The following is a 22,296-nucleotide window of genomic DNA, read 5'->3' as shown; positions in this document are numbered from 1 at the left end:
CTCATAAGTTTGATGACTAAGGTTATACAGAGCTCACGGAAATTATACACTAATAAAAAGATACTCCAAAGTACAAAGGTAGATACTTACATAATGTGTACCCGATAGCCTCAATCAATAAATGGATCGGTATATATCTGTATCTCGAATTCACTTATTTTGAAAGTTCGTAACCTCTTTTCTTATAGTTTTCCCACATTAAATCTAGTTCCAAGACAAATCATAAAGAACATTCATTTTCTTAAACCCAATCACATGCTTTCCTTCATCACTATGCCTTTGTGCACTACAATGCATTTTCCAACTAAGAACTGGGACATTTAATCAACAAGCTTCCGCGTGTCTAAATCACCACTGTCTTTGTCTCAACAAGGAAAGACAATTTTCCCAACATTGCATTCCAAAGAAGAATATTTTCCGGTGAAAGAACAAACACAAGATGCACAACATAAAATAAGTAACAGATTTTTGAAATTTATTATTTACGGATGCACTAAATAATGAAGCTGGCAATGTATACTGAAGAATCTCGATCAGTTTTCCCATTTTAAAAAGAAAGAAAGAAAAAAAAAATAGTTATCGATCAGATTTTGCTAAACAGCCCACAACGAAAACGCGGTAGTTAATCTGCCACTTTGTTTTCATAACGTCCAAGTACTGCGTTAGACTTTCGAGCTGTAACTAAGCTACAACTGGGAAGTTCGTTACTTTCCGGCAATATCTTAAGTTAATTCAGACAATCACAGCCAAATACAAAAATTCACTTATTGTTTCAAAAACCACACTTACGTGTAAAAGTAAATGGCAGAGCTGGTGGATTATATTGTGGTATTCGTCCAAGCATTCCTCCAGCTGCTGTAAATGGAAGACAATTGTATGTAAGGCTACGAGTAAACTCAACACATTAGGAAACATTCTCAGATTAGTACGGGGACTGTTTTACAAAATGGTAACTTCATATTTAAATTCTGTTACTGCGTGGACACGGGCGTTGAACATAAATAATCTCCTCCCGTTATTTAAGTTTGCAATATGATTTTATAATAAACACATTGCGCACAATCTGAGTACAGAACACCGACGGAAATGACGATGCAAAGTATTGCCTGCTCTTCGTACCAAAATGCTTATTCAATTTCCCAGTTACGGTACGTTTGCTACATACGAAGTTATGTACGTAGGCCTGATGGAAACTTACGATACAGCATGCCAGGATTATACAAGATTATGAAGAATATACACGCGATAATCATCAATACTTGTACAAAAGGAAATTTATTGACACCAAAGCCAAAGCATGATCATCCTATTTACTTGTTTTTTTTTTAGATCAGGATCAGTAACCATGAAAATTGGCCGTTCCCTACAAAAAGAAAATTTCAGTGCTCTGCTCCTTTAACTTTATTCAGAATCAATTCTATCAAATCAAAGCAGCAAACTATACGTCAGTCTGAATATCAGTGATCAGAGTTTGTGAGAAGACAAAATTCAAAATTTTGTAAGTAACTCTAGAGTTACAAATATTATATCGAAATATATTCAATGTTAAATTCTGACACATACTGCCATATGATTCTATCTTTAAATTTTCGAAACTGCAATTTGAAAAGTTACCTATTTTTTCATATTTCACTAACCTGCGTATTAACTTCAAAACGGTATGTTCAACGATATTGTCAGTAGAAATTCACTCCTATTCGAACAGAATAGAATCAATAGTAGAAATTAGAGGTATTTTTGACAATTTCACAAATTTTAACTAAACCTTATAACAACACTTTTATATAGTTTAAGAATGCTTAAAAGGAATAAGCCTAGTAATTCTCGAACATGCAGTTGTTCTTACGCCACACTCGATAATGAACGTTCCAAAGCTAACTTTCATTAGAGCCAAACTCTTGACATCACATAGGAGCTTATTTTTGGTATAACTGTGCTTACTCGAAGTCATTTTAACCGTTTAGAATCAAACACAACAATATTGGATAACAAAAGAAATGGATATTTTCATAAATACAGGCAAATATAGTTGTAAAAAAATTAACACTACTTTCCCCGCTAAAAGTCTCCATTCATACCGCACTAAATATATTATGTTATGAAGTTGGTACAAAAGATTTTCTAAGTACTAAGAACGCAAGCTTCTGTTAGCTGCAGCTCTATCTGCAATTAAGCTGCCGCTCACAAGTTAGTTTTAGTTTTTCTGAACACAACTATACATATTTATACTTGTGCAAACGTGTATTTACTGAACTATTATCTTCTTTGAGTTGCGAAATTACTGTTCGTTAGTGTCTTGAAATAATGGAACGGCTGCCCATTTTGATAGTATGTATCCCGTTGAACTTTGCAGTTGCTTTTATTATTATTATTATTATTATTATTATTATTATTATTATTATTAATAATAATAATAATAATAATAATAATAATAATAATAATAATAATAATAATAATAATAATAATAATAATAATATCACCGAAAAACATTTTGTCAGCTTTGATTAAGTAATGCAATTGTAACATTTGCATGAGTAATGGATGAATGTACATGAGTACTGTATGAATGAAACTATGCTCTCTTCATTTTTAGCTTTTACTGTAACAATTAAGCACAATTTAGTGTCAAAATTATGCAACTTTGGCATAATAGTTATCATAAATCTGTGCAAACTTTTCACACGCTTTTTTTCTCCCAATTTCGTTAAATAGGATTTACTGTAATCCATTTCTTTTACAATCCCTTACTGTTGTCTCAAAAAATCTAAGTAATACATACATGAAATTGTCTCTCCTTCTTTGTTTGGATCCAACAATGCCATTCTCTTACTCAGTGGGGACAATGATTTTTCCTTCCTGTCATCTTTATTCTTACTCCTACAATTGAAAAATATTATTAATTAAAAAAACAGTAATTTAATAACCAGCTCAGACTCCTACGAATTAAATCATTCCCTTTATTATAAAAAAAAAAAAAAAAAAAAAACAAACAAACAAATTTATGAGACATGTAATGAGAGAACAAGCTTACCTATATATTCTCTAAACTGATCACTTACAATAACTTACAATCTTTTATTTATTTTATCCAAGAGCATAGTTCAAGACTAAAATAAAGTGAAAGACCACATGCTCACCCTAGTCATTTAGAGGAAGATAATCTTCGATTATTATTATTATAAATTAGAATGAAAAATTCTCAGCTAAATAGAGGTAAAGATATTATTAACTCATCTATGGTGTGTTCTATATTACTATTACGTTACTTATAAGTTAGGTGACAAATTCATATCTGTTCCGACTACTTCGCGTCAACAACAATCTTGTTTGCGTGGCCAACTTTCACGAGCCAAGTGATACGAGCATGTCAACTTATGTTCAGCTCACCGCGCAGCAGATATTTCATGTTAAGTTTAAAAACATCTCTATTGTGTTGATTGATTTTATCACTTTGTCCGTTATTTCTTTTTTGTTTCATATTTCATTACCATCAATCAAGTTGACCGTGCGCAGGAATCTCCACTCTCCTTAAGTCCTTTCTCAACTAACGCAATTACCCTCAGTCATCAGACTTTAAGAGGCCCTATCACGGCGAAATTAAAACACCGCTAATATTATTTTACATGAGATACCACTATCACGACTCATTGATCTGCATTCGATTTCCAACTATTTAGAAAATCTACTTTTATTTTCGCGTTTCTAAATGGCTGTAAACAGAAAGCTACTAGGTGACTCAGGATGATAATACCACATGCAAAATAATATTGTCTAGGGCGATCTTGTTCCACATTTTGATTTTCTTTTATCTATTTGAAGATATCACATAATTAATGTAAAATTAGCGGTGTTTTAATTTCGCAGGATAAGGCCTCTTAAGCCAGATGACCGTTGATGATGCGCTGTGATTGGTCGAGGGCTGTCCCCTAAAGAATCAAGCTCCCATTAGCAATAGCTCATCTGCTTTATTATTTTCTGAAGCAACATGTACAATTCTATATGAACCATGATGATACAAAATATGGGCTATCATGTACAAGGCTCGAACTCTACATATCTTTTTGGATATACAGTATACCACTGCAAGATTATCAGAATATATGACGATTGTATTCTTGAGGTTAAAACTTCACATGCTTGAGGCATGAGGGAATATAAACCCTAGAGTATTTTTGATTACTAATAAAACTCCAACTGACCAAAGCAGTATATATATTTTAAGATTATATATTTGTGTAATCTATAAAATATATAATCTTAAAATATATATATGTACTGCTTTGGTTAGTTGGAGTTTTATTAGTAACCTTGAATTTTCCAAAACTACAATGAATAATTTACAAGCATTTTTGAGGTTCAAACGCTTCAATTACCAGCGTATATTCACTGATAACTTAAGATTCGGGAAGCCTCTTTACTGTCTATACCAAAGTCTATTATTGTATTTTTTTTAAATTTAAAATTTCACTTTTTTATACAACGAAAAATACTTTTTATAGAAATTCAGAAATGTATTTTAAAATCAAATACAATTTTCTTATGATTAGCGTTTATGGATGATTTTTATTATTATTATTATTATCCCAGTCTCTATCTAAATTATCTTTCTCCCATGCAACTCTATCCATCACGACTTTGGAATTCACTAAAGAAATAATAAACACTTCTGACCATAGAATGTACACTTATCTATTAAAAACTAAAATACAGAGTTAACTTTTTCGACAACTTAACGTTATCTTCATCAGACACTAACTGAAAGATATATCTTCAGAGCATAGAAATTTATACTAAAAATGAAAGTACTAAAGTTCATTGTTTGCATGGGAAGCCATCTGTCATACTTCCCCGGGCGTCATCTGTAGGCCACTTGTACTGACTTAATTACCCTCCCACCCTAGGCAATTGGTCAAGTATAAACAACAGATGACGCCCAGGGAAGTATGACTCAGGTGGCTTCCCATGCAATGAAGTTTAGTTCTTTCACTTTTAGTATAAATTTCTATGCCCTGAAGATATCTCTTTCAGCTAGTGTCTGATGAAGATAACGTTCAGTTGTCGAAAACGTTACCACTGTATTTTAGTTTTTAATAAAAAGTGTACATTCTCTGGTCAGAATTGTTTATTATACCTTTCTCCTTGTTAAGTTTCGAGTTGTTAGTCCCTATGTAATATGCTTCAAATACACTTCTTTCGACTTCAGACTACATACTTATAGTGATCTTTATTATGAAGCAATCATTGAGAACATTCATTTTATTTTGTACAATGGACTTAAAGAAGTGCATTTCGTTTTATTTCTGCATTTCCTTTCTTCTTACAATACAATGTGCTCTTTGTTCACGTTTAATCCTCACCCGTGAGAAAAGAGATGATAACGTCTGCTAATACGTCAGGATAAGGCTCCAGCCAATGAGAGTACATGTGCAAACGAATAAAAAATTGCATGTACTGACGGTTCCAAGATTATGTTTATACCTTGGTTCTAGACCTGTGGGTGGGGTTTCGGGAGAAAAGCGAAAAGAGCGATACTTTATTCTTCAAGATGGACACGAAATAAGAGACCTGTATATCTTTGTCCTCAAGTATCTAGGAGTAATCGGACTTGTATCACGTTTTATAATTACCGGTAATTACTATTCAAGATTTTTTTTAAATGTAGCTGTTATAAATTTGTCAAATATACTCAAATTGAATTGCAGATGCATTGGATTCATTGATTCTCTCATTGCATATTGTGTGCATAGTCCGCCTATTATAGGTTACCTTATGTTCTTTCCAGCGAACGTATCTTGCTGAAGTTGCTACTTATTCTGTAACTTCTAATATAGTGGTTTATTGCGGTTGTTTGTGGTGAGGATGGAACAAAACTTAGTTTTGTTCGAATCGCATCACAAGTAGCAGGGAAACATCATTTATGTGTAGACAGTTTTGTATGTATTCAGGTTGATATTAGCGAAGCTATCAATGCACAGGTGCTGAACGGATTCCAAGTTCGATTCCCGAGCTTGGTTATTACGTTGGTTTCTTTTGTCATCCGCAGAAATCATTATATACTATGCAACATGGTAATGTAACTGTATGCTTAGAACTTCTCAGATACTTGGAAAGGCCGATCGAAATACATAGTTGATACCAATTATTTGACTGTTATAAGAAACATGAAGGAGGGTAACGTTGAATTTAATTGCTTAACATATTAATACATTTTAACAACTACAAAAATCAGCATTCGTAGCTAAAAGAAAGCTTTTATTTTACCTCTTTCCACGCTTCTTCGACTTTCTTGTTCTGGATCCTGACCTCGACCGGGAATCTGACTTTGAAGAGCGTGAAGATGAACTGCTGTCTGAAGAGGAAGAGGAGGATGATGAAGAGCTTCTCGAGCTGGCACTTGAAGAACTAGAGCTCGAAGATGAAGAACGGCGTCGCCTTTTGCGTGATCTACAAATGAAAAGAACGATAATTTACTTCTTTAAGGAAGTGTCAGTAGTAAGATATAATTCCACCAAGCAAAAAACAACGCTAGCACAGAAATTAAATTTAGATTAAAGACGAGGAAATTGTGCTATTACTTCACGTAGAAACTATTGGTTTGTTTATCGTTCCTTTTCAGTACAAACAATATGAAACGGGACCTACTTTTAAAGAGGGATCTGCAAACCTACTCAAGTCTTTATTCGAGGAAAGTTTCCCCATGGGGAACTAAGCCTTGGACCACGTGCACAGAAAACATGAGCGTCAATTATTTGGCCGTTTAGAGGCACTGCAGAGCGTCATGTAACGATTGCCAACAAATAAACTAAAAGTAATAAATAAATACATAAAAATAAAAAATAAAATCTATAAAAGTCTAGTTTTTGTCATTTGATTTACATGGACGTGAAAGGTGAGGTATTAATTCGGACAAATCAACACAAACTGAAACTTTACGAAAGAGTTTCGGGAAAAATATTTACATCAAAAAAAGGTGAATGAAGAACGATTGTAGAAACGGAACAGCATAATATGTACCAAGTCAGTGTATTGTGAATAGTTAAATCAAGACGTGCAGGTTTGGCAGGACATGTCGTTCGAAAGGGCAATAAGTTCGGAATGTATATAGTTTTGTTAGTCTTTAGGCAGCCCACTCAGGTGGAAGAATAATACGAAATATTAGATGAGGCAGATAGCAGCTGTCTCAGGTGGAGGAATGAATCTTCAGTTGGTTGGTGTTCAGCGTCTCTCTTCAGCACTGAGGCTATATGAAACGTAGATCTAGTTTAAGGGGAATTGGAACACCGTAATGTATCCTAATTTTCTAGGCTCTCCTACTAGGACCTGGGCATAAAAATCGAACCAGGAATCATGTGCATGAATGGACTCTCAGACTTCTTAGGGGCACTCAGCTTTGTCCTCACTTTTTTTCTCAGGATATTACAGAAATCAAAAAAATAATATAATTTCTTTGTGTAATCTATCTATATTAATAAACATGACTATAATCTTGTTTGTGATTGTATGACCGAATAGCTGAACCGAGTGACATGAATTTTCAAACGTAGTTAGTACCTACCTCGAACTTGATTTTTTATCATGTAAACTTTCATTAAAATAGTACAGTAAAGGAGCTAATGTTGGATCAAAAAAAAAAAAACTATTTCACGCGGCAATAACAGACTAGTTATTACAGTTAAATCTGTACTATCCGGTTTTCATTGTTACACATAATAAAATATTTTCCGTAGTTTCAACGGACAATCCAGTGAGTCACACGGGAATGTGAAAAACAGGGTAATAGCAATCAAGAAGAAACTATAGAAGAGCATAATTCAAGATTTGACGCACAAAGAAGAAGAGACAGGGCATTAGCAAACATATCGACTCAACACAACTTCAATACTTTATGCAGTTTCATAATACGCTTAACCGAAATGAGTATTTTAAAGGGGGAAGGGAAGGGAAATACATTTTTCACCACCGTGCACCGTTTGAAAGGTATTTTTGAACATATTTAATATCTGAGTCGAGCTAGGTTTTCACATTTCATCAAGATTCAAATACGAATCGTACGAGGGGGAGCGAGGTAGCTTCATGTATATTTTACAAATATTCTCATAAACCAGATTACCTCTGTGTGAAGAGAGCATTTCACTAGTTCTTATAATTACAAAATATTACTCAGTAAAGGAGTCAATGCTTTTGAGATAGTCTTCGGTCTCACTCATTTCATTATCAAGCCTATTACACCACATTGGGTATTAAGACATTCTTTAATAATGGATTCTATCTCCAAAACACAAACTACTTAACAAACAAGAATTTTCTAAATGCAGTGAAATTATAGTAATTATTCTTTGATTTCCGCATGCAATAGTTTGAAAAATAATGAAGACAGAAGTGACTGATAAGCACCATGAAGCTACTTAAGGGATGGTTTCGTCATGCTGATACAGGTATTGGTAACCCAGTTTGTTCTCCCAGCAAAGCAGAAATTTTTTACCTCTTCTCCTTTCTTTTCTTCGACTTTGATTTTTCCTTCTCCTTCTCTTTTTCTTCCTCTTCGCCTTTGAGGAGCTGCTTCAAAGTTTCTTTCATTTCCAGTGTCTTGGAGGGAGTCAATCCTGGAATAACCACTTCCGTGTCGGACAATTTAGTTGCTGTTACCTTCTTCGTTTTCAGGTACTCGATAGAATTCTGAGCTTCCTCATGAAAAGGAACGACTGCTAAACAGTTTTCATACGCCTTCAAAGCTTCATCTAATTTGTTTTCATCCTCGAAGCTGTAAAATAAAAGTATCACAAGTTCAGATTATTTTCTTTATATATTTGTTAACGAAAGAGGAAGACACGTGATAATTCTAGACGAAAACAGTCAGAAAACCAAAGTTACTATCCTGTTTTATTTATTTTTCAACCTTACTTTATCAATTTCATGTGAATAAATGTAATATCTCCTCAACCTTGGAAATAGTTACATTCGGATCTTACTTTTTATTGATCTATTAAACGAATGACTAAATTGCTTGTTTAAAAATTTCTAAGTGACCTAATTTACTTTGGAATGCCCTATACTTTCATCCAATGGAATTGTATCGAACAAAGACGGATCTTTATATTCTTGTACGTTCTTATATCATCAGATACTGAAAATAAGTAAGTAAAATGAAAGATTACTACTTATGAAAGTAAGTAAAATGTTTTTAAGAGTGAATTAACTACCTAAGTTTTATTTGAAGTAGTGCTTAGAACATACAACATTATAAATGAGAAACAGAGTAATAGACAAGCTATTACAAATAGAGGAGTGATTCGCGGACAGGACGATAATGACAAGTCTTTCTCTCTCTTTCTGAGGCTCTGAGAGAAAGATTTTAAGGATATTTATGCGTAAGGTTGTCGAATGCACTACTGTGATGATGCGTGTGTTCTGGGCCAGGTAGACGCAGAATTAGAGCGCTGGAGGAGTACTGATGATTGTTGATGAGAATCGGTTCGCCAATAGAAATTGGGTTGTAAAAATTACAATAAAAAAATGGTAGGCAGTCTGTATTATCTTTATGATGGTTGTAAGAACGAACTGATATCGAATATCGGACAAGATTTACATGTGTTGTTTTGGTATTTCTTTGGTTGAAATGATAGTTCTTTCAGGGGTAATTTCTTATAATGAGAATGCGGATGTTCAATAAAATTTGTTTTAAAATGTTCTTAACATGCCAAACACTATTTCATTTTTCCCTACCAAAATTCTCCCAACCTCACTTCAACGCTGGAAATGTGGTGAGAAGTTAAACCCACTGTAATTCTCTTATTCAAACTGAAACCAAACTACTGAGTATTCACTGTAAAACATTCGTTCGTATACCAACCTTCTGCCCAATGCGACCAACGTTTCTCCCATGTACTTCCTTGCATTCTGGTGATTGGGGTTCAACTTCAGGGCACTCTCGAAGTCTTCAATAGCTTTCTGAAAGCTACCACTGTTAGCGTACCTAAAACAAAAATATTCTTTATTAGTTTAAGGCCAGATAATCATGTACGCAATGGAATGGCGGGAAGAGAGAAAAGTAATTTTGTTGAAGTAATTATTGAGAAAAGTAATTTTGTTTCCAATAATTGAAGAGAACAAGATAAAGGACGAGAGAGAATGATCCAGTAATTAATTGAAAGTAGGTCAAAACGTAGTTTTAGCTATCAAAACAGCTCTTACTAGGAAATTTAGCATGTTGAAATCTCTGATCAACCAACTTCTGACTAATATTCTACAACAACTGTAGAATTGTCGATTCCGAAAATATAAGCTCCTTTTATTCCCTTAAAAGTGCACGTTTATATGTTTCGAAAGATCAACGGAAAGTTTGAAATCATTTATATGAAAAACAGATAAATCGATCGCATTTTCTTTATCCCTATTTCCTAGATGACAACAATGAAAATTTATATAGTGCACAAATACGATCAGGTCGCGACCCAGGTTCGATTTATGGTCCACTCTATTAAAGTTTCATTTATGGAATCTACCTAGCATGATTTCCAAATTTAGCATTTACATATTTGTTCTGAAGTAACTATAATTTCAGGAAACGACAAATTAATACGAAAAACACTGTAACTCTTCTGCCTTTCCCGGTAGCCCATTTGCCGCCAATTGAGGAACTTCAACACACTACAGTCCTCCATTAAACTATTCGTCTTCGTCTTGACGTAGAGAAGAATTTTAAATCACCCAACAATTGTGTATTCTCCCCTTCCTCTTTTACATGATTCCCAACCTTGTTTATCTGGCATCCTGCTTAGTAAACCCCTCATACTTCACTCCCCCCCCCAAACTTGCTGGGAAGAGAGGGAAATGGTCTAATACATATAATATATTGATATATATTTCTGAATCTAAGATGAGGTTTTTTCTTGCAATTTCATCCCCAAAAGTATGGATGGGATCGTCTTGCTTCTGCAACATGTGATTTGGAGACGAGCTTCCATTATGCTCGACCTTAACCTTCTTTCTCGCCTACCGCGTCACCCTTGAACGTTGCAGATTCAGTGGACCCTTCCAGTGAGATGTGAGACAGACTAAGGGAGGTCTATATCTGATTCGAGTTTTAGTGTACTTTAGTAGTAAGTTCTGAAAATATACCCATTATGTGCTGTAGATATATTTTTAGTAGTACTTTTTATAAAAAATGAGGGTAGTTTTGGGTTCATTAAAACAATATGATAGTCGTTTTGGGTTCAGAAACATGAGGAATATCGAAAATATTACTGTAACAGTGAACTGGTTTGATCTGGTGTTAAAGAGTTGTTAGATTTATTTGTTTCAAGTGGATGTAAAAATCTTCGATTGCATATTCTTCTCTAGCACATGTTGCGTGTTCTATTTTCTTTCCTCCTACTTTATCTATTTAATACAACTTGCTTCGTTCCCCGTTGCTTATGATTTCTTTGATGCTCCCGACAATGTTCTCTGGCAAACTGAAAATTCGAGTTTCTCATCTCCCAACTGCACAAATAACGCTTTCATCCAGTGTGCTTACTATCGTGTATATTTATGCTTACAGGATTAGTTCATAAAGTCTCATAAGCAGGTATAATTCCCCTGTGTGGGCTGCAGCAATTAGCACAATACACACGGGGAACTGCAAAACTCTCTATTTGGTTCAATATTCGTAAAGTGCCTGACATTTAACATGTGACACCTTGCAAACGGCACAAGATACGGTAAAAATCACTACACCAGTGAATTCTCGAGAAAATTCTACGTGAATTTGATATATCACTTGCACCTATTCCCATTTGAGAAATCGAGAATTGAATCCAATATGGCGGATTCAAGATGACGGACGAGGTGTGTAACATGTGTCAGAGAAGCAGGACTTGATCCAGTTTGTTTTACATATACCCACATTCATATCTTGTCACATCTGAAGAAACTAAAAGCAATTTTGTGTCCGAGCGATATAGTAGTTTATGATTTAATTTTGGATATATAATGGCTCATACAAATGAGAATTACACATATGGGCCGCTAAAATTAGTGCAATACACATTGGACTGCGGAGAACTTTGCATTTCAATCAATTTTACACGAATCCCGAGGGGACACTTCGCGAATGTACCTTGTTAGTCATATAAGGTCTATGTTATAAGTATTATTTTCAACTCTTTCACGCGAGTGCTCCCAGTGTAAAATATACTCACGACTTTATAATGAAAGACATTATAGGCTTGTCGCAATAGATTTCAGTAATTAATTGAATTCTACATTACACATCACAATATCTGTACCTCGTAAATACATTAACTAGTTATTGTACTTACAAAGCTCCTCTTGCGACAAGACCCTCCACATTCCGTGGATCTATATTCAGAGCCTTGTTCAAGCACTGAAATGCTTCTGAGTGTCTTCCAGACTTGAAGTGTTCTATGCCTTCAGCTACACTTCTGAAAGCCCACTTACTGGCTTGAACCTGGCGAAGTTCAGACGCATACTCTTGTTCAGGAAATCGACATCTAGAAAAAACAAAGAGGTAACGAAAAAGATCATTAATAGTTTGTTACTATCAATCAAAAACTATCTTTGCTCTAGCACTACGGATGTAAATGAAATAAGGCCATATTATTTTACATAATAGGTATTTCAAGTCCTTCTAAAAACTTTAATCATTTTTCTAACTTTCACATTCAACAGTATTCATTTTATAACTTTTCACATTCATCTAACAATACTTACCATTTTGTTCCTTACAGTGAATACCTTCCTTTCCTCCATAATTTTGTACATTAGTTCCACCTCTAACAACTATTCAAAAGTTTGTTACATAACACATTATAAAACAAATAAAGAAGAAACATTAACTTTCTATTTTCTGACCGCACATATCAAACTGTTTCACTCCATGAAAATCAATATTTTTTTTTCCACTTTTATACGCCAGGTAAATTAAGTGAAGTATTTGACACTCACATATGCATATATTATGAGCAGTTAGCAAATAATCAAGACATTTTCTACTTTTGACATCAGATATGTCGTTCTACAGATTAAGATAAATTTAAAGAAACAAAAAGAGGTTATCTACACTTCATGACAGGGATTTTTTGTTGGTTTGGTTCATTCTTACGCAACTTTTCTTCTAGCTATTGGATAGCTCATCAATCCAGGCTCAATATCCTTTTCGTTCTTTTCCTCCAACTGTTATCGCGGTTTTACACATATTATAACTATGCTATGATCACTTGTTCCATTTGGAAATTGTTTTTTCTTTCACTTATACTCCTATTCGTGAAAACTGGAACACCAACACACTCAAGTCCTTGTATGGCTAGGTATGATGTAGAGAATATTACAATTTCAATGCGCTGGTGCATATAGGGCCCAGCAACGATCATGATGCACTAACGAACAGGAAACTAGTAGCACGCATCATTATGGCTCGTTGACGTTAAAATGCCCAACGTAAACAGACAATTGTGTTCAAACGGGGTCAAATGATCGGACCAACGGAAGGCGGCTTATCGTACAGCGAAATTTTGTGTGCGTATCGGGCGAGTAGTGATATGCGTGAGCAAGCAATGGACGGAAAAGAATACATAGTGACGATCGGGCAGTGAATAACACAATATGGCCACATCACAGGATCAGAGATATCTTTGTCCTATTGCATGACGGATCGTTTAGCATGGCTCTATGTCATAAAATGTATCGAGTTGGCTCGACGCTGGAACACGAAATTTTTTATTACCTGTAATAACTGCAGAACGTGAGGCAGGAAGAGGACGAGAGTTATCCTCCTCTTTCGAGTTTCGGCACGTCTGTAACGACGGTCTAACGCGTCTGCTGAACTTTAGCCTCGTGGTACGCATATTTTAGCGTCAGCTTTCATTGCCCAACAACCACAACCGCCTCAGGCTACAATGGATGAGTAAGTATCGTGGTTAACGCACCGATAGACAACTGTTTCCGCTTTCACCTATCCTACAGTAATGGCCGTATGCGCGTTAAGCTTTATAGCAGTACGCACAATCTGAAAGCAGGATTTGTCAAGCATCATAACGGCCGAATGGCGGGTGAGGTTACTGAAGAGCCAATTGGCACAACATGCTATCTCACTGAAGGCAATTTCACCAGTGGCAGCTACATCAGGAATGTTTACAAGACCAACCAACTACTCCGGAAGCCATATTTCACCAGGACGATGCCCGGCCGTATGTATTCTGAAATGTGTATGTCTTTTTCAAAAACTGATACTGATGCTTCCGTGGCCTGAATAGGCACTTGATGCGTTGCCATCGAACACTGTGCAATATACTTGTTTGATACTCTGTCATACTCTTCCTTCCGACTACTTCAAACGCCAAATTTCAGCAGAATAATGCCCGGCCACATGTATTCCAGAAATGTGGAGGCCTATTTCAAGGAATGACGGATACCGATGTTTCTCTGGCCTGCATGGTCGTTTAATATGTCACCCATCGAACGTAAGTACAATCAAGTTTTAAGCTACATTTCCTTCCGACAACTATGAACGCCATATTTCAGCAGGACAATGCCTGGCCACATGTATTCCGGAAACTGCGGTAAGCCTTTTTAAGAAATGACAGGTACTGATGCTTCCCTAGCCTGAATAGTCGTTTGATATGTCGCCCATCGAATGTTTGTACAACAGAACTAGCTGTTCGATACCTCCATTGGAGTGTATCGATGTCTTGTAGACTCGCATACAAACAGCATGGTAGAGGATTCCTGAGGGATGCATCAAACGCGTTAGATTCGATACCACGATGTACACAGGCTCTGATCGCAGCTAGTGGAGGTTTAACATCATATTGATTTATCAAGGTTATCAGTTTGTACAGTTCTGAAATTGCAGTTATTTCTGAATAGCCAAGCACTAAAATCTATAGCATAAATTTAATTCCACTCATACCTGTATTTCTTGGAGCCTATAATTTTTACAAGGATCAACGTACATGTTTAGCGCCAGAGAACAATTTGACTGATGTCACAGTGAAATTTCTTTTTCGTTTTTTTCGTAATAACTTACCAATTAAAATATCTGTATTTTCCTTACTGTGAAATAATACTTTTACCTGACAAAATTATATACATACATACTTTCTTACTCATGTCTATACACATTACAAAGAAACACTGGTAAGTAATTAAATGTAGGTTTATCCTTGCACTTACAACTCATGCATTTCTGTAAACAACGGCTTGTTGCTTGCAGAAATATATGATATGTGAAGGTAATCCTACATTTAGTTACGAAACATTATACGTAATATAATGATGAAAAGACTAATAAGGCTCATGTCATAAAATACATCCAATCAAAAATGCGCGCATGCGCTTGAAATAAAATTAACCTTCTTTCATGATAGTCCAACCTACATACTTGTGCAGTACGAGAAGGTTCCTTTGATGTAAACAAACAAAAATGTTTTATTTCCAGAAGCATACTAACTCTCCGTCTTAACTAGTTGCATTAAAATACCCAATATGCTGCATTTAACAATAATGTACACAATCTCTCTAAAAAAAAAAATAAATAAATAAATAAATAAATAAATAAATAAAATAAAATAAAATAAAAATAAAAATAAAAATAAAAATAAAAATAAAAATAAAAATTACATCAATCAATCAGAAATTGTGCTCCATTTAATAAGTAGTTGTCCCTATGTCTGAAAACCGAAACTTAAAACGTTTAGCGCTCTTGAATGCGAAGCAACAAATCTGAAAACACACGGATATCGACAGTTATTTACTGCTGCATTAGGATTGCCCTATTTTGAAACGATAAAAAGGAAAGGAATATATTTACTGACTAGTTACCATGTTTAAAATGAATAAATCAATTGAAACAGAAATAGGGAACAGACAAGACGATGGTGTTTTCGATAAACTGACATTCATTAAATTTAATATGAAAAACGGAACATTCATTAAATTTAAGAATATGAAAAACAGAACAACCACACACAACAAATCATCTGTACTTTTAGATTCAACTACATTCTAAGTGGAAAATGCAATTCCGACTCTTTTATATTACAGAATGGTACTTGTAAATATACACCCGGAAATCGGAATATGTTTATAGTTTTACACTGCTACGTCAACATAAAAAATTATGAATCCTCGCCAAGAATTGAACCTTGATCTAAGTGCAACAAAAGACATTGGAATATACCCGACCTAAATACAACAGATGTTCTAAACGTTATACTACATTTAAATAACAAACTGGCTAAAATAAGGAATAAACGGTTAACTGTAGCAGGGACTGAAGAATATCACAATTAGATATTCTGTACAAGGGACAGGTCCGTTGTCTAGTTTAATACGTACAAACTAGTAAGGCTTCAGCCAGGATGACACGTTTCAAATCAATGGAAATCACATAGCCCAAGTCTGAACAGTTTCATCTGATACCGTATACAACAGAACAGCAGTTCCTAATCTCTTTTGATTGACGACGCACTTTACTAAACGCCATGACATTGCGACACATTTGTGACACACTTGTTAGATTTTTATTAATATATAAATTATAGTTGTGTAAGACAAAATTTCTATAAAGTAGTAACTCTATGTAGTACTGAGAGTTGTTGCTGCCATTGGAGGCATTCACGGTACAATCAGTCTCTTTTTTTTTATTTAAAAAAAAATGCCGTATGAGACTGCACGACACACCGCTTGAGAACCACTGCAATACAAGCAAGCGAAGAATAACTAAGTTCAGCAGTATTCTATGCTGGGTCTGAATTCATATCCTTGATCGATCTGAACTCCAAGCGATATGAATGATAAGTAAACAAAGGAAAACACAAACTATGTTTGTCCTCCTTACTGGTCTAGTGGCTAATACCTTTAGTGCATGTGGTTCCGGGTTCAATTCCCGGTGAAAGATTACTAAGAATTTACTTTCACGATCATCCACTATCAGAAATAATCCGTCTCCTTTGGTCTAAAGAGCATAAACAAGGCAGGTTTAACTAAAAATTTCATTTAATTTCTCAAAAGTCCTGTTTAATCACGTGTGCTACCAAAATTCATACCTTATATATATTCATACCTTAATTAGTAATTAAACAACATCCATTATCACTATTCAAGACAATTTAGCTAAACGAGTCTTTTTAATTTAATAGATTAACTAATTAAATCGTCGTTAACAGTGTGTGCGTGGGTTTCCTCAGAATTCACCCATTTCCTCCCACTTTCTTCATTCCACCATTTCATTCATTTCTCATTATTGTCTCCTTTAGCCTAGCCGGTATATCCGTGGTACGTAAAACTTTACGTCCCACCTGTTCGGTATTGCAACAAGACGAAACGCAGACCTACAGCTGAACGTGGTACGAGCTCTCACCGGGAATATATATAGCGTGAGCAGAAAACAAGAACCTACTGAAACCTGTTCATACATTTTGTAAATATTAACGGATTTTTATGAAAAAAATATTGGGTTAAAAATCTAACCATAGTGTTATGTTTATCTTCTCAGCAGTAGAACATAAGCGAAAATGATTCAACACTCTGAGTTTACTTGGCCTCATGGTATGACATGTTGTGTTCAGTAATACAGATGCCGAGATAATAGCGAAGCGCGCATTGATTTCGTGCTGCAGGGACTCGAGGAATAATAGGAATTGCCTTTCAAACTGATCTCTTCTCTATGCCAACCCAGAATGATCTCCATGTATTGTAATCGATGGTGTCTTCCACACACACATTTTGATAGTAATGCACAGACCAGAACTCAGCTTCACAGTTAGATCGTACGGCGGGTCAATCCGCTGTGTTTAGCAGCCTGGCATGTTGACTGTTTTCAACTTCCTGTATTTCCTGAAGAAACAAAAAGAGAAACAAGATTTTCTTCTGGCCTGGGTGTGCGAAGGGACGACTAGTCTGGAAGTGTATCTGATACCACGTTGTCATTAGTTGGCAATGGCAATTCCTCATAGTTCTTTGCAAAAAATTAATGTACGCTTCGTAACTGTCTCTGCACCTGAACGCCACACTTCGCGCCATAAGGCTTAATCTCGCTCACGCAGTGTTAAATATTGCCATTTTCACGTCTTCTACCACTGGAAAAACAAAGTGATTATAGTACTATCATTTTAAGAATGAAAATACATTTTGTTTCACGAAAATCCATTCAGTTAGAAACAACTGCCATTTAGGCAAGAATTTTCAGCTCTATTCTGTACATTGAACTTTTTTCGTTTCTTTCTCCTAATCCCACACACACCTTCAGATCCTATCTATCTAAGAATTTCGTTCATTCTTCTAATCTTTTAACGAATTCGACTTGGCAACTAGTTTTTAATCGAAATATGGTGTTCTAATCACAAACATCCTGATGTCATTAACCTTTTCATATTTTATCCATCCAGCAATTCTTTTCGATCAGTTGTACCGTTTGATTTATCTTTCTTTAAACAAGAACACGTCATTGTATTTAAACAAAACAAAGCCTGACAAATCCTTATTTTTTATTTTATTTATTTATTTATTTTTAATGAAAGCGATAGGACGAAATTAACTGGGTTTAACGGCAGTCATTGAATACAGCTTTCGATTTATCAGTCATTAACCCTTAAGGAATCCGGGGTTTTTGGAGTATTTTTTAGACTTTCAGTCAAGCAGCTACTGCATCGTCACTATTTATCCTAGGATCATGGTTCATACCTCATTCTCTTCAGAATGGAGCTGCCTTTCAAATGGTATCACTTGCATGCTCATACCATATACCAGGAGAGGGGAAAATGATGTCAAAGGGAAAATTTCAGGGGATTTTTTCACACTTTGGGCCCCTCTGGAGCGGCCCTGTGTGAACGTAGAGATCTCAAAAAAAATCTGATAAATAGTACTTGGTACACTGAATGTGTGTGCCAAATTTCAAGTTTCTATCTTGAATACTAAGGGCGGGAGAAATTTTATCAAGAATGCCCACAATGCCCCAAATTACCGCAAAACACCATGATCTCAGGTAAAAAAAATTCCTGAGACATCTCTATTTACCCTAGGGCTATAATCCGCCAATCATTCTCTTCAGAATAGAACTGCCTTTCAGCCGGTACAATTCACATGTCTCCATCATGTATCTAAGGCGGGAAAATCCCGAAGAAAGAGGTTTTTTTTTTTTTTTTTGGTAAAAATATCCCTTTTTTCAACTTTTTGCCCCTCTGGATCCCCCTCGGTTTTAACGCAGCAATCTGAAAAAAAATCTGGTAAATACTACTCGGTGGACTGAATGTTTGTGCAAAATTTCAATCTTCTACGTGCAAAAATAAGCCCGCCAAAAAATAATGAACATAGGCTTAATAGAAGAAAATATATTTTAGAATTATGACGTCATCACCTCCTATGTTTCGACGCAGGAAGGTGTGAAACCATACGTAAGGTCTTCTACAATGCCTCTGGACTTGGAAAACAAAAAACGGACGCAAAAGCTCAAATAGGAGACTTATAACGCAATGTACCATGAAACACCCGTATGGTACAAATTGTACCATCGGATCCCCAAAGGGTTAAAGTTTGATTCTTTACGATAAAGTGCTAAGAAATAATAATACTAAAAATTGGCAGTAAACTATCTTTTCTCGATCCGTTAAACACATTTCCCGAGATAAAATTCAAGGATCGTTTATCAAGTGGACGAGAATGCATAAAATCAATGAAATATTCTCATTATAACGTATCACAACAGTCGCCTGATACTCTTCGCTACGAATGCAATCCACTAGATACCTGAAAAACAACAGCATGATATTTATGGTAGAACTTCCTGTTTTTATTGTAAATGATTAAAAAAAATTAACATATAAAACACTTTCGCTCAAATTACTAGGTACTACTTGATTTTTAAAAAAATAAATAAAAAAAGCGAATTCTGTATAATACTACCGACTGCATAACATGCCTGAAACATTTAGGCACTGATTATTTTCCCCATAAAATTTCTGTTAATTCAACAGAATGAAACTGGACACTAGCTGACAAAAACTAATGCAGAAAACGCAGCCATACTTACCCATACTTTGTCAATAAGTGTTGTGATGTACTTGACGTGCTAGATACACATACTACTGGTCTCAGTAAATACATTCAATTCTAAGTAATATCCAATATTAAAAATTTCATATTTTGAAAATGTTTAACAGGTTCATAGCCAGGATTCCTTAACTTTGAAAACTACATATTGATTTCTCAAATAGGCAAGTGTTGTTGAAACTCTGTTGATGTACAATAAAAATATAAGATAATAGCATATTCCGTAATACATACACTTAAAAAAATAAATCAATGTTAAGAGTTTTTAGAAAAAAAATGCTGTGGATTGGAAAAATATAGTGGGAAAATTAACTTCTTTGAGCTATTCATGTAACATATGGATACATTATTACTTATTTATATGCATTCATACTCTCAGTTTGTTTACATTCATACACAAGCATAATGCATTAAAAAAGAAAAAAAATATACACAAGAAAGCTTATCAAGATTTTTCTTAATTTCTTTAAGTTTTTTTCTTACTTTTCTGCTGTCGCTTTCACTGCGCTGAAAGCTTTCACCACTCAGAACTGTTTAATTCAGTCGGGTGTGAATGTGAGGAATTCATTAAAAGTGTTTCTGAAGGATAAGAACATTAAATTCACCTAATAACCTGAATGGAAGATCTTGGAGGTTCCCGCCAACCATCTCCACACCGACTGAAGAAAACACCCGTGGGTATTAAAAGTTCCTGTAAACTGAAATAGCAGTGGTAAGCAAAAAAACTTGAAGAAATTAACAATTTCTCCCCGCGCTATTCTTAATATCTTTATACCTAATAAAAACTTGTAAACAAAATATATACAACTAATTTCATCATATAATTCAACACTTACACAATTATACAAACCTTATATCATTCTACTTAAAATAATAATAATAATAATAATAATAAATGTTACAGTCTTCCATCAAACCGAAAAATTTAAGAAATTCTAATATTAAAATCACACACTAATGTCTTTTCTTAATTCTTTTAGCCAAGTATTAATTCTCAAATTCGCAAGACAGGATTCCGGTATAGCAATTGATAATTTTTTACGAGCCCCAACTTTCAATTCCTAACGTTTCTACTTTTGCTTCCTGAAGAAAACTGTTATTAATCCACGAACTCCGAACTTTTGTTATTCACGAGTGAGGAAAAGTGGTAAGACGATGAAGTATAAAATCTCCGAATTTCTACAGCAGTTTGATTTAGGAAAGATTTACAAAATACACCGAGACCATGGTAGCATACAAATAGAATTGTGTGTCAGTAAAATTAGTTACGTATTTAATGAAATGCCTATCTTGTGATAATGACAGCACAACATAAAAAGAAAACAGTTACTGCGATTGTAATCAGCAAGCAGAAAGGTCCATTAACATTTTGGGCACTACTCTAGCCATGAACGGTAGCTATGTTATTTGGTAAGGCATCTCTACGGGAACAAAAGTATGAATGAAAACAGTGTAGCTGACCTCAATCATGAATTATAGGTAAAAGCTCATTAGCTACAAATCCATTTGATCTTTTCCACGGCAATGGATTCATCTCCACACCACGTTAAGTAACAAGGCAGAAACAGTTTGCATTCGAATTTATGAATGCTTGAAACACGCGAAAAATTCAAAGACCCTATTATGGCGTGAAGGTAATTCAAAACGTAGACAAATGTTTTCTTGAAAGTACTCAAGCACACCGGTTCGCTATTAGGTCTACGTAACAATGTCCTAATAGATGCATTAAATCTGTTACTAACATGCGGACGCATTCAATCAAGACATCAGGAAGACACACGATATATCTTTGGCATCCTTCCCGATCGGTGTTTTACGACCTCGCAGCTTACCTAGTGACCAACGCGTGTGCGGTCCTAGATTCGATTTCTGGTGGGAGAGCACTGAAATTTGAGCACGTTGCCATAGATCCAAGTTTCATAAGACTTGGTGCTGAAAACAGACACGTACAAACAGCAAACGATGGTTATAAAGACGACCTAGATGTTAATGTTAGTTACTGTTGTCAATACAAGAATGGTTAAGCATTCCGATGTCACATCAGTGATCTTATACTTATCATATACAAAACACCAAAAACATAACTCAATTTAAACAAGACATCGCCGGATGTTTACAGTGGAATTACAACAGGTTTTAGCATCTGATCCTTTACATAATGATAGCTTACGCCGTTACTGCTGACAGTCAAAACTGCTCTCCTGTATCCCTCAAAGGAACGAGTAATTTAAATTCGTACATTATCACATG

General features: G+C 35.0%; 1 protein-coding gene across 4 annotated transcripts in view; it reads right to left on the bottom strand.

Moving 5' to 3' along the window:
- Window positions 1-22,296, bottom strand: part of LOC145692929 (uncharacterized) — a 96,560-nt gene that overhangs the window by 29,107 nt on the left and 45,157 nt on the right. For 2 of the 4 annotated variants that reach the window (XM_081768506.1, XM_081768509.1), the window contains 6 exons: window positions 12,300-12,491; window positions 9,851-9,973; window positions 8,483-8,761; window positions 6,262-6,444; window positions 2,780-2,877; window positions 790-855 (listed from right to left, as the gene is read on the bottom strand). In XM_081768506.1, the coding sequence (XP_081624632.1) occupies window positions 790-855; window positions 2,780-2,877; window positions 6,262-6,444; window positions 8,483-8,761; window positions 9,851-9,973; window positions 12,300-12,491 (941 nt within the window). Of the gene's footprint in view, window positions 1-789; window positions 856-2,779; window positions 2,878-6,261; window positions 6,445-8,482; window positions 8,762-9,850; window positions 9,974-12,299; window positions 12,492-20,026; window positions 20,220-22,296 lie in introns of those variants that run through there. The other 2 variants (XM_081768508.1, XM_081768507.1) reach the window with 2 other exon arrangements.

The sequence above is a fragment of the Thermobia domestica genome, chromosome 8 (assembly GCF_964235325.1).
Source record: "Thermobia domestica chromosome 8, izTheDome1.hap1.1, whole genome shotgun sequence".
NCBI lineage: Eukaryota > Metazoa > Arthropoda > Insecta > Zygentoma > Lepismatidae > Thermobia > Thermobia domestica.
Note: the sequence above shows the minus strand (reverse complement) of the source record. Positions and strands in the feature narration are given on the sequence as shown.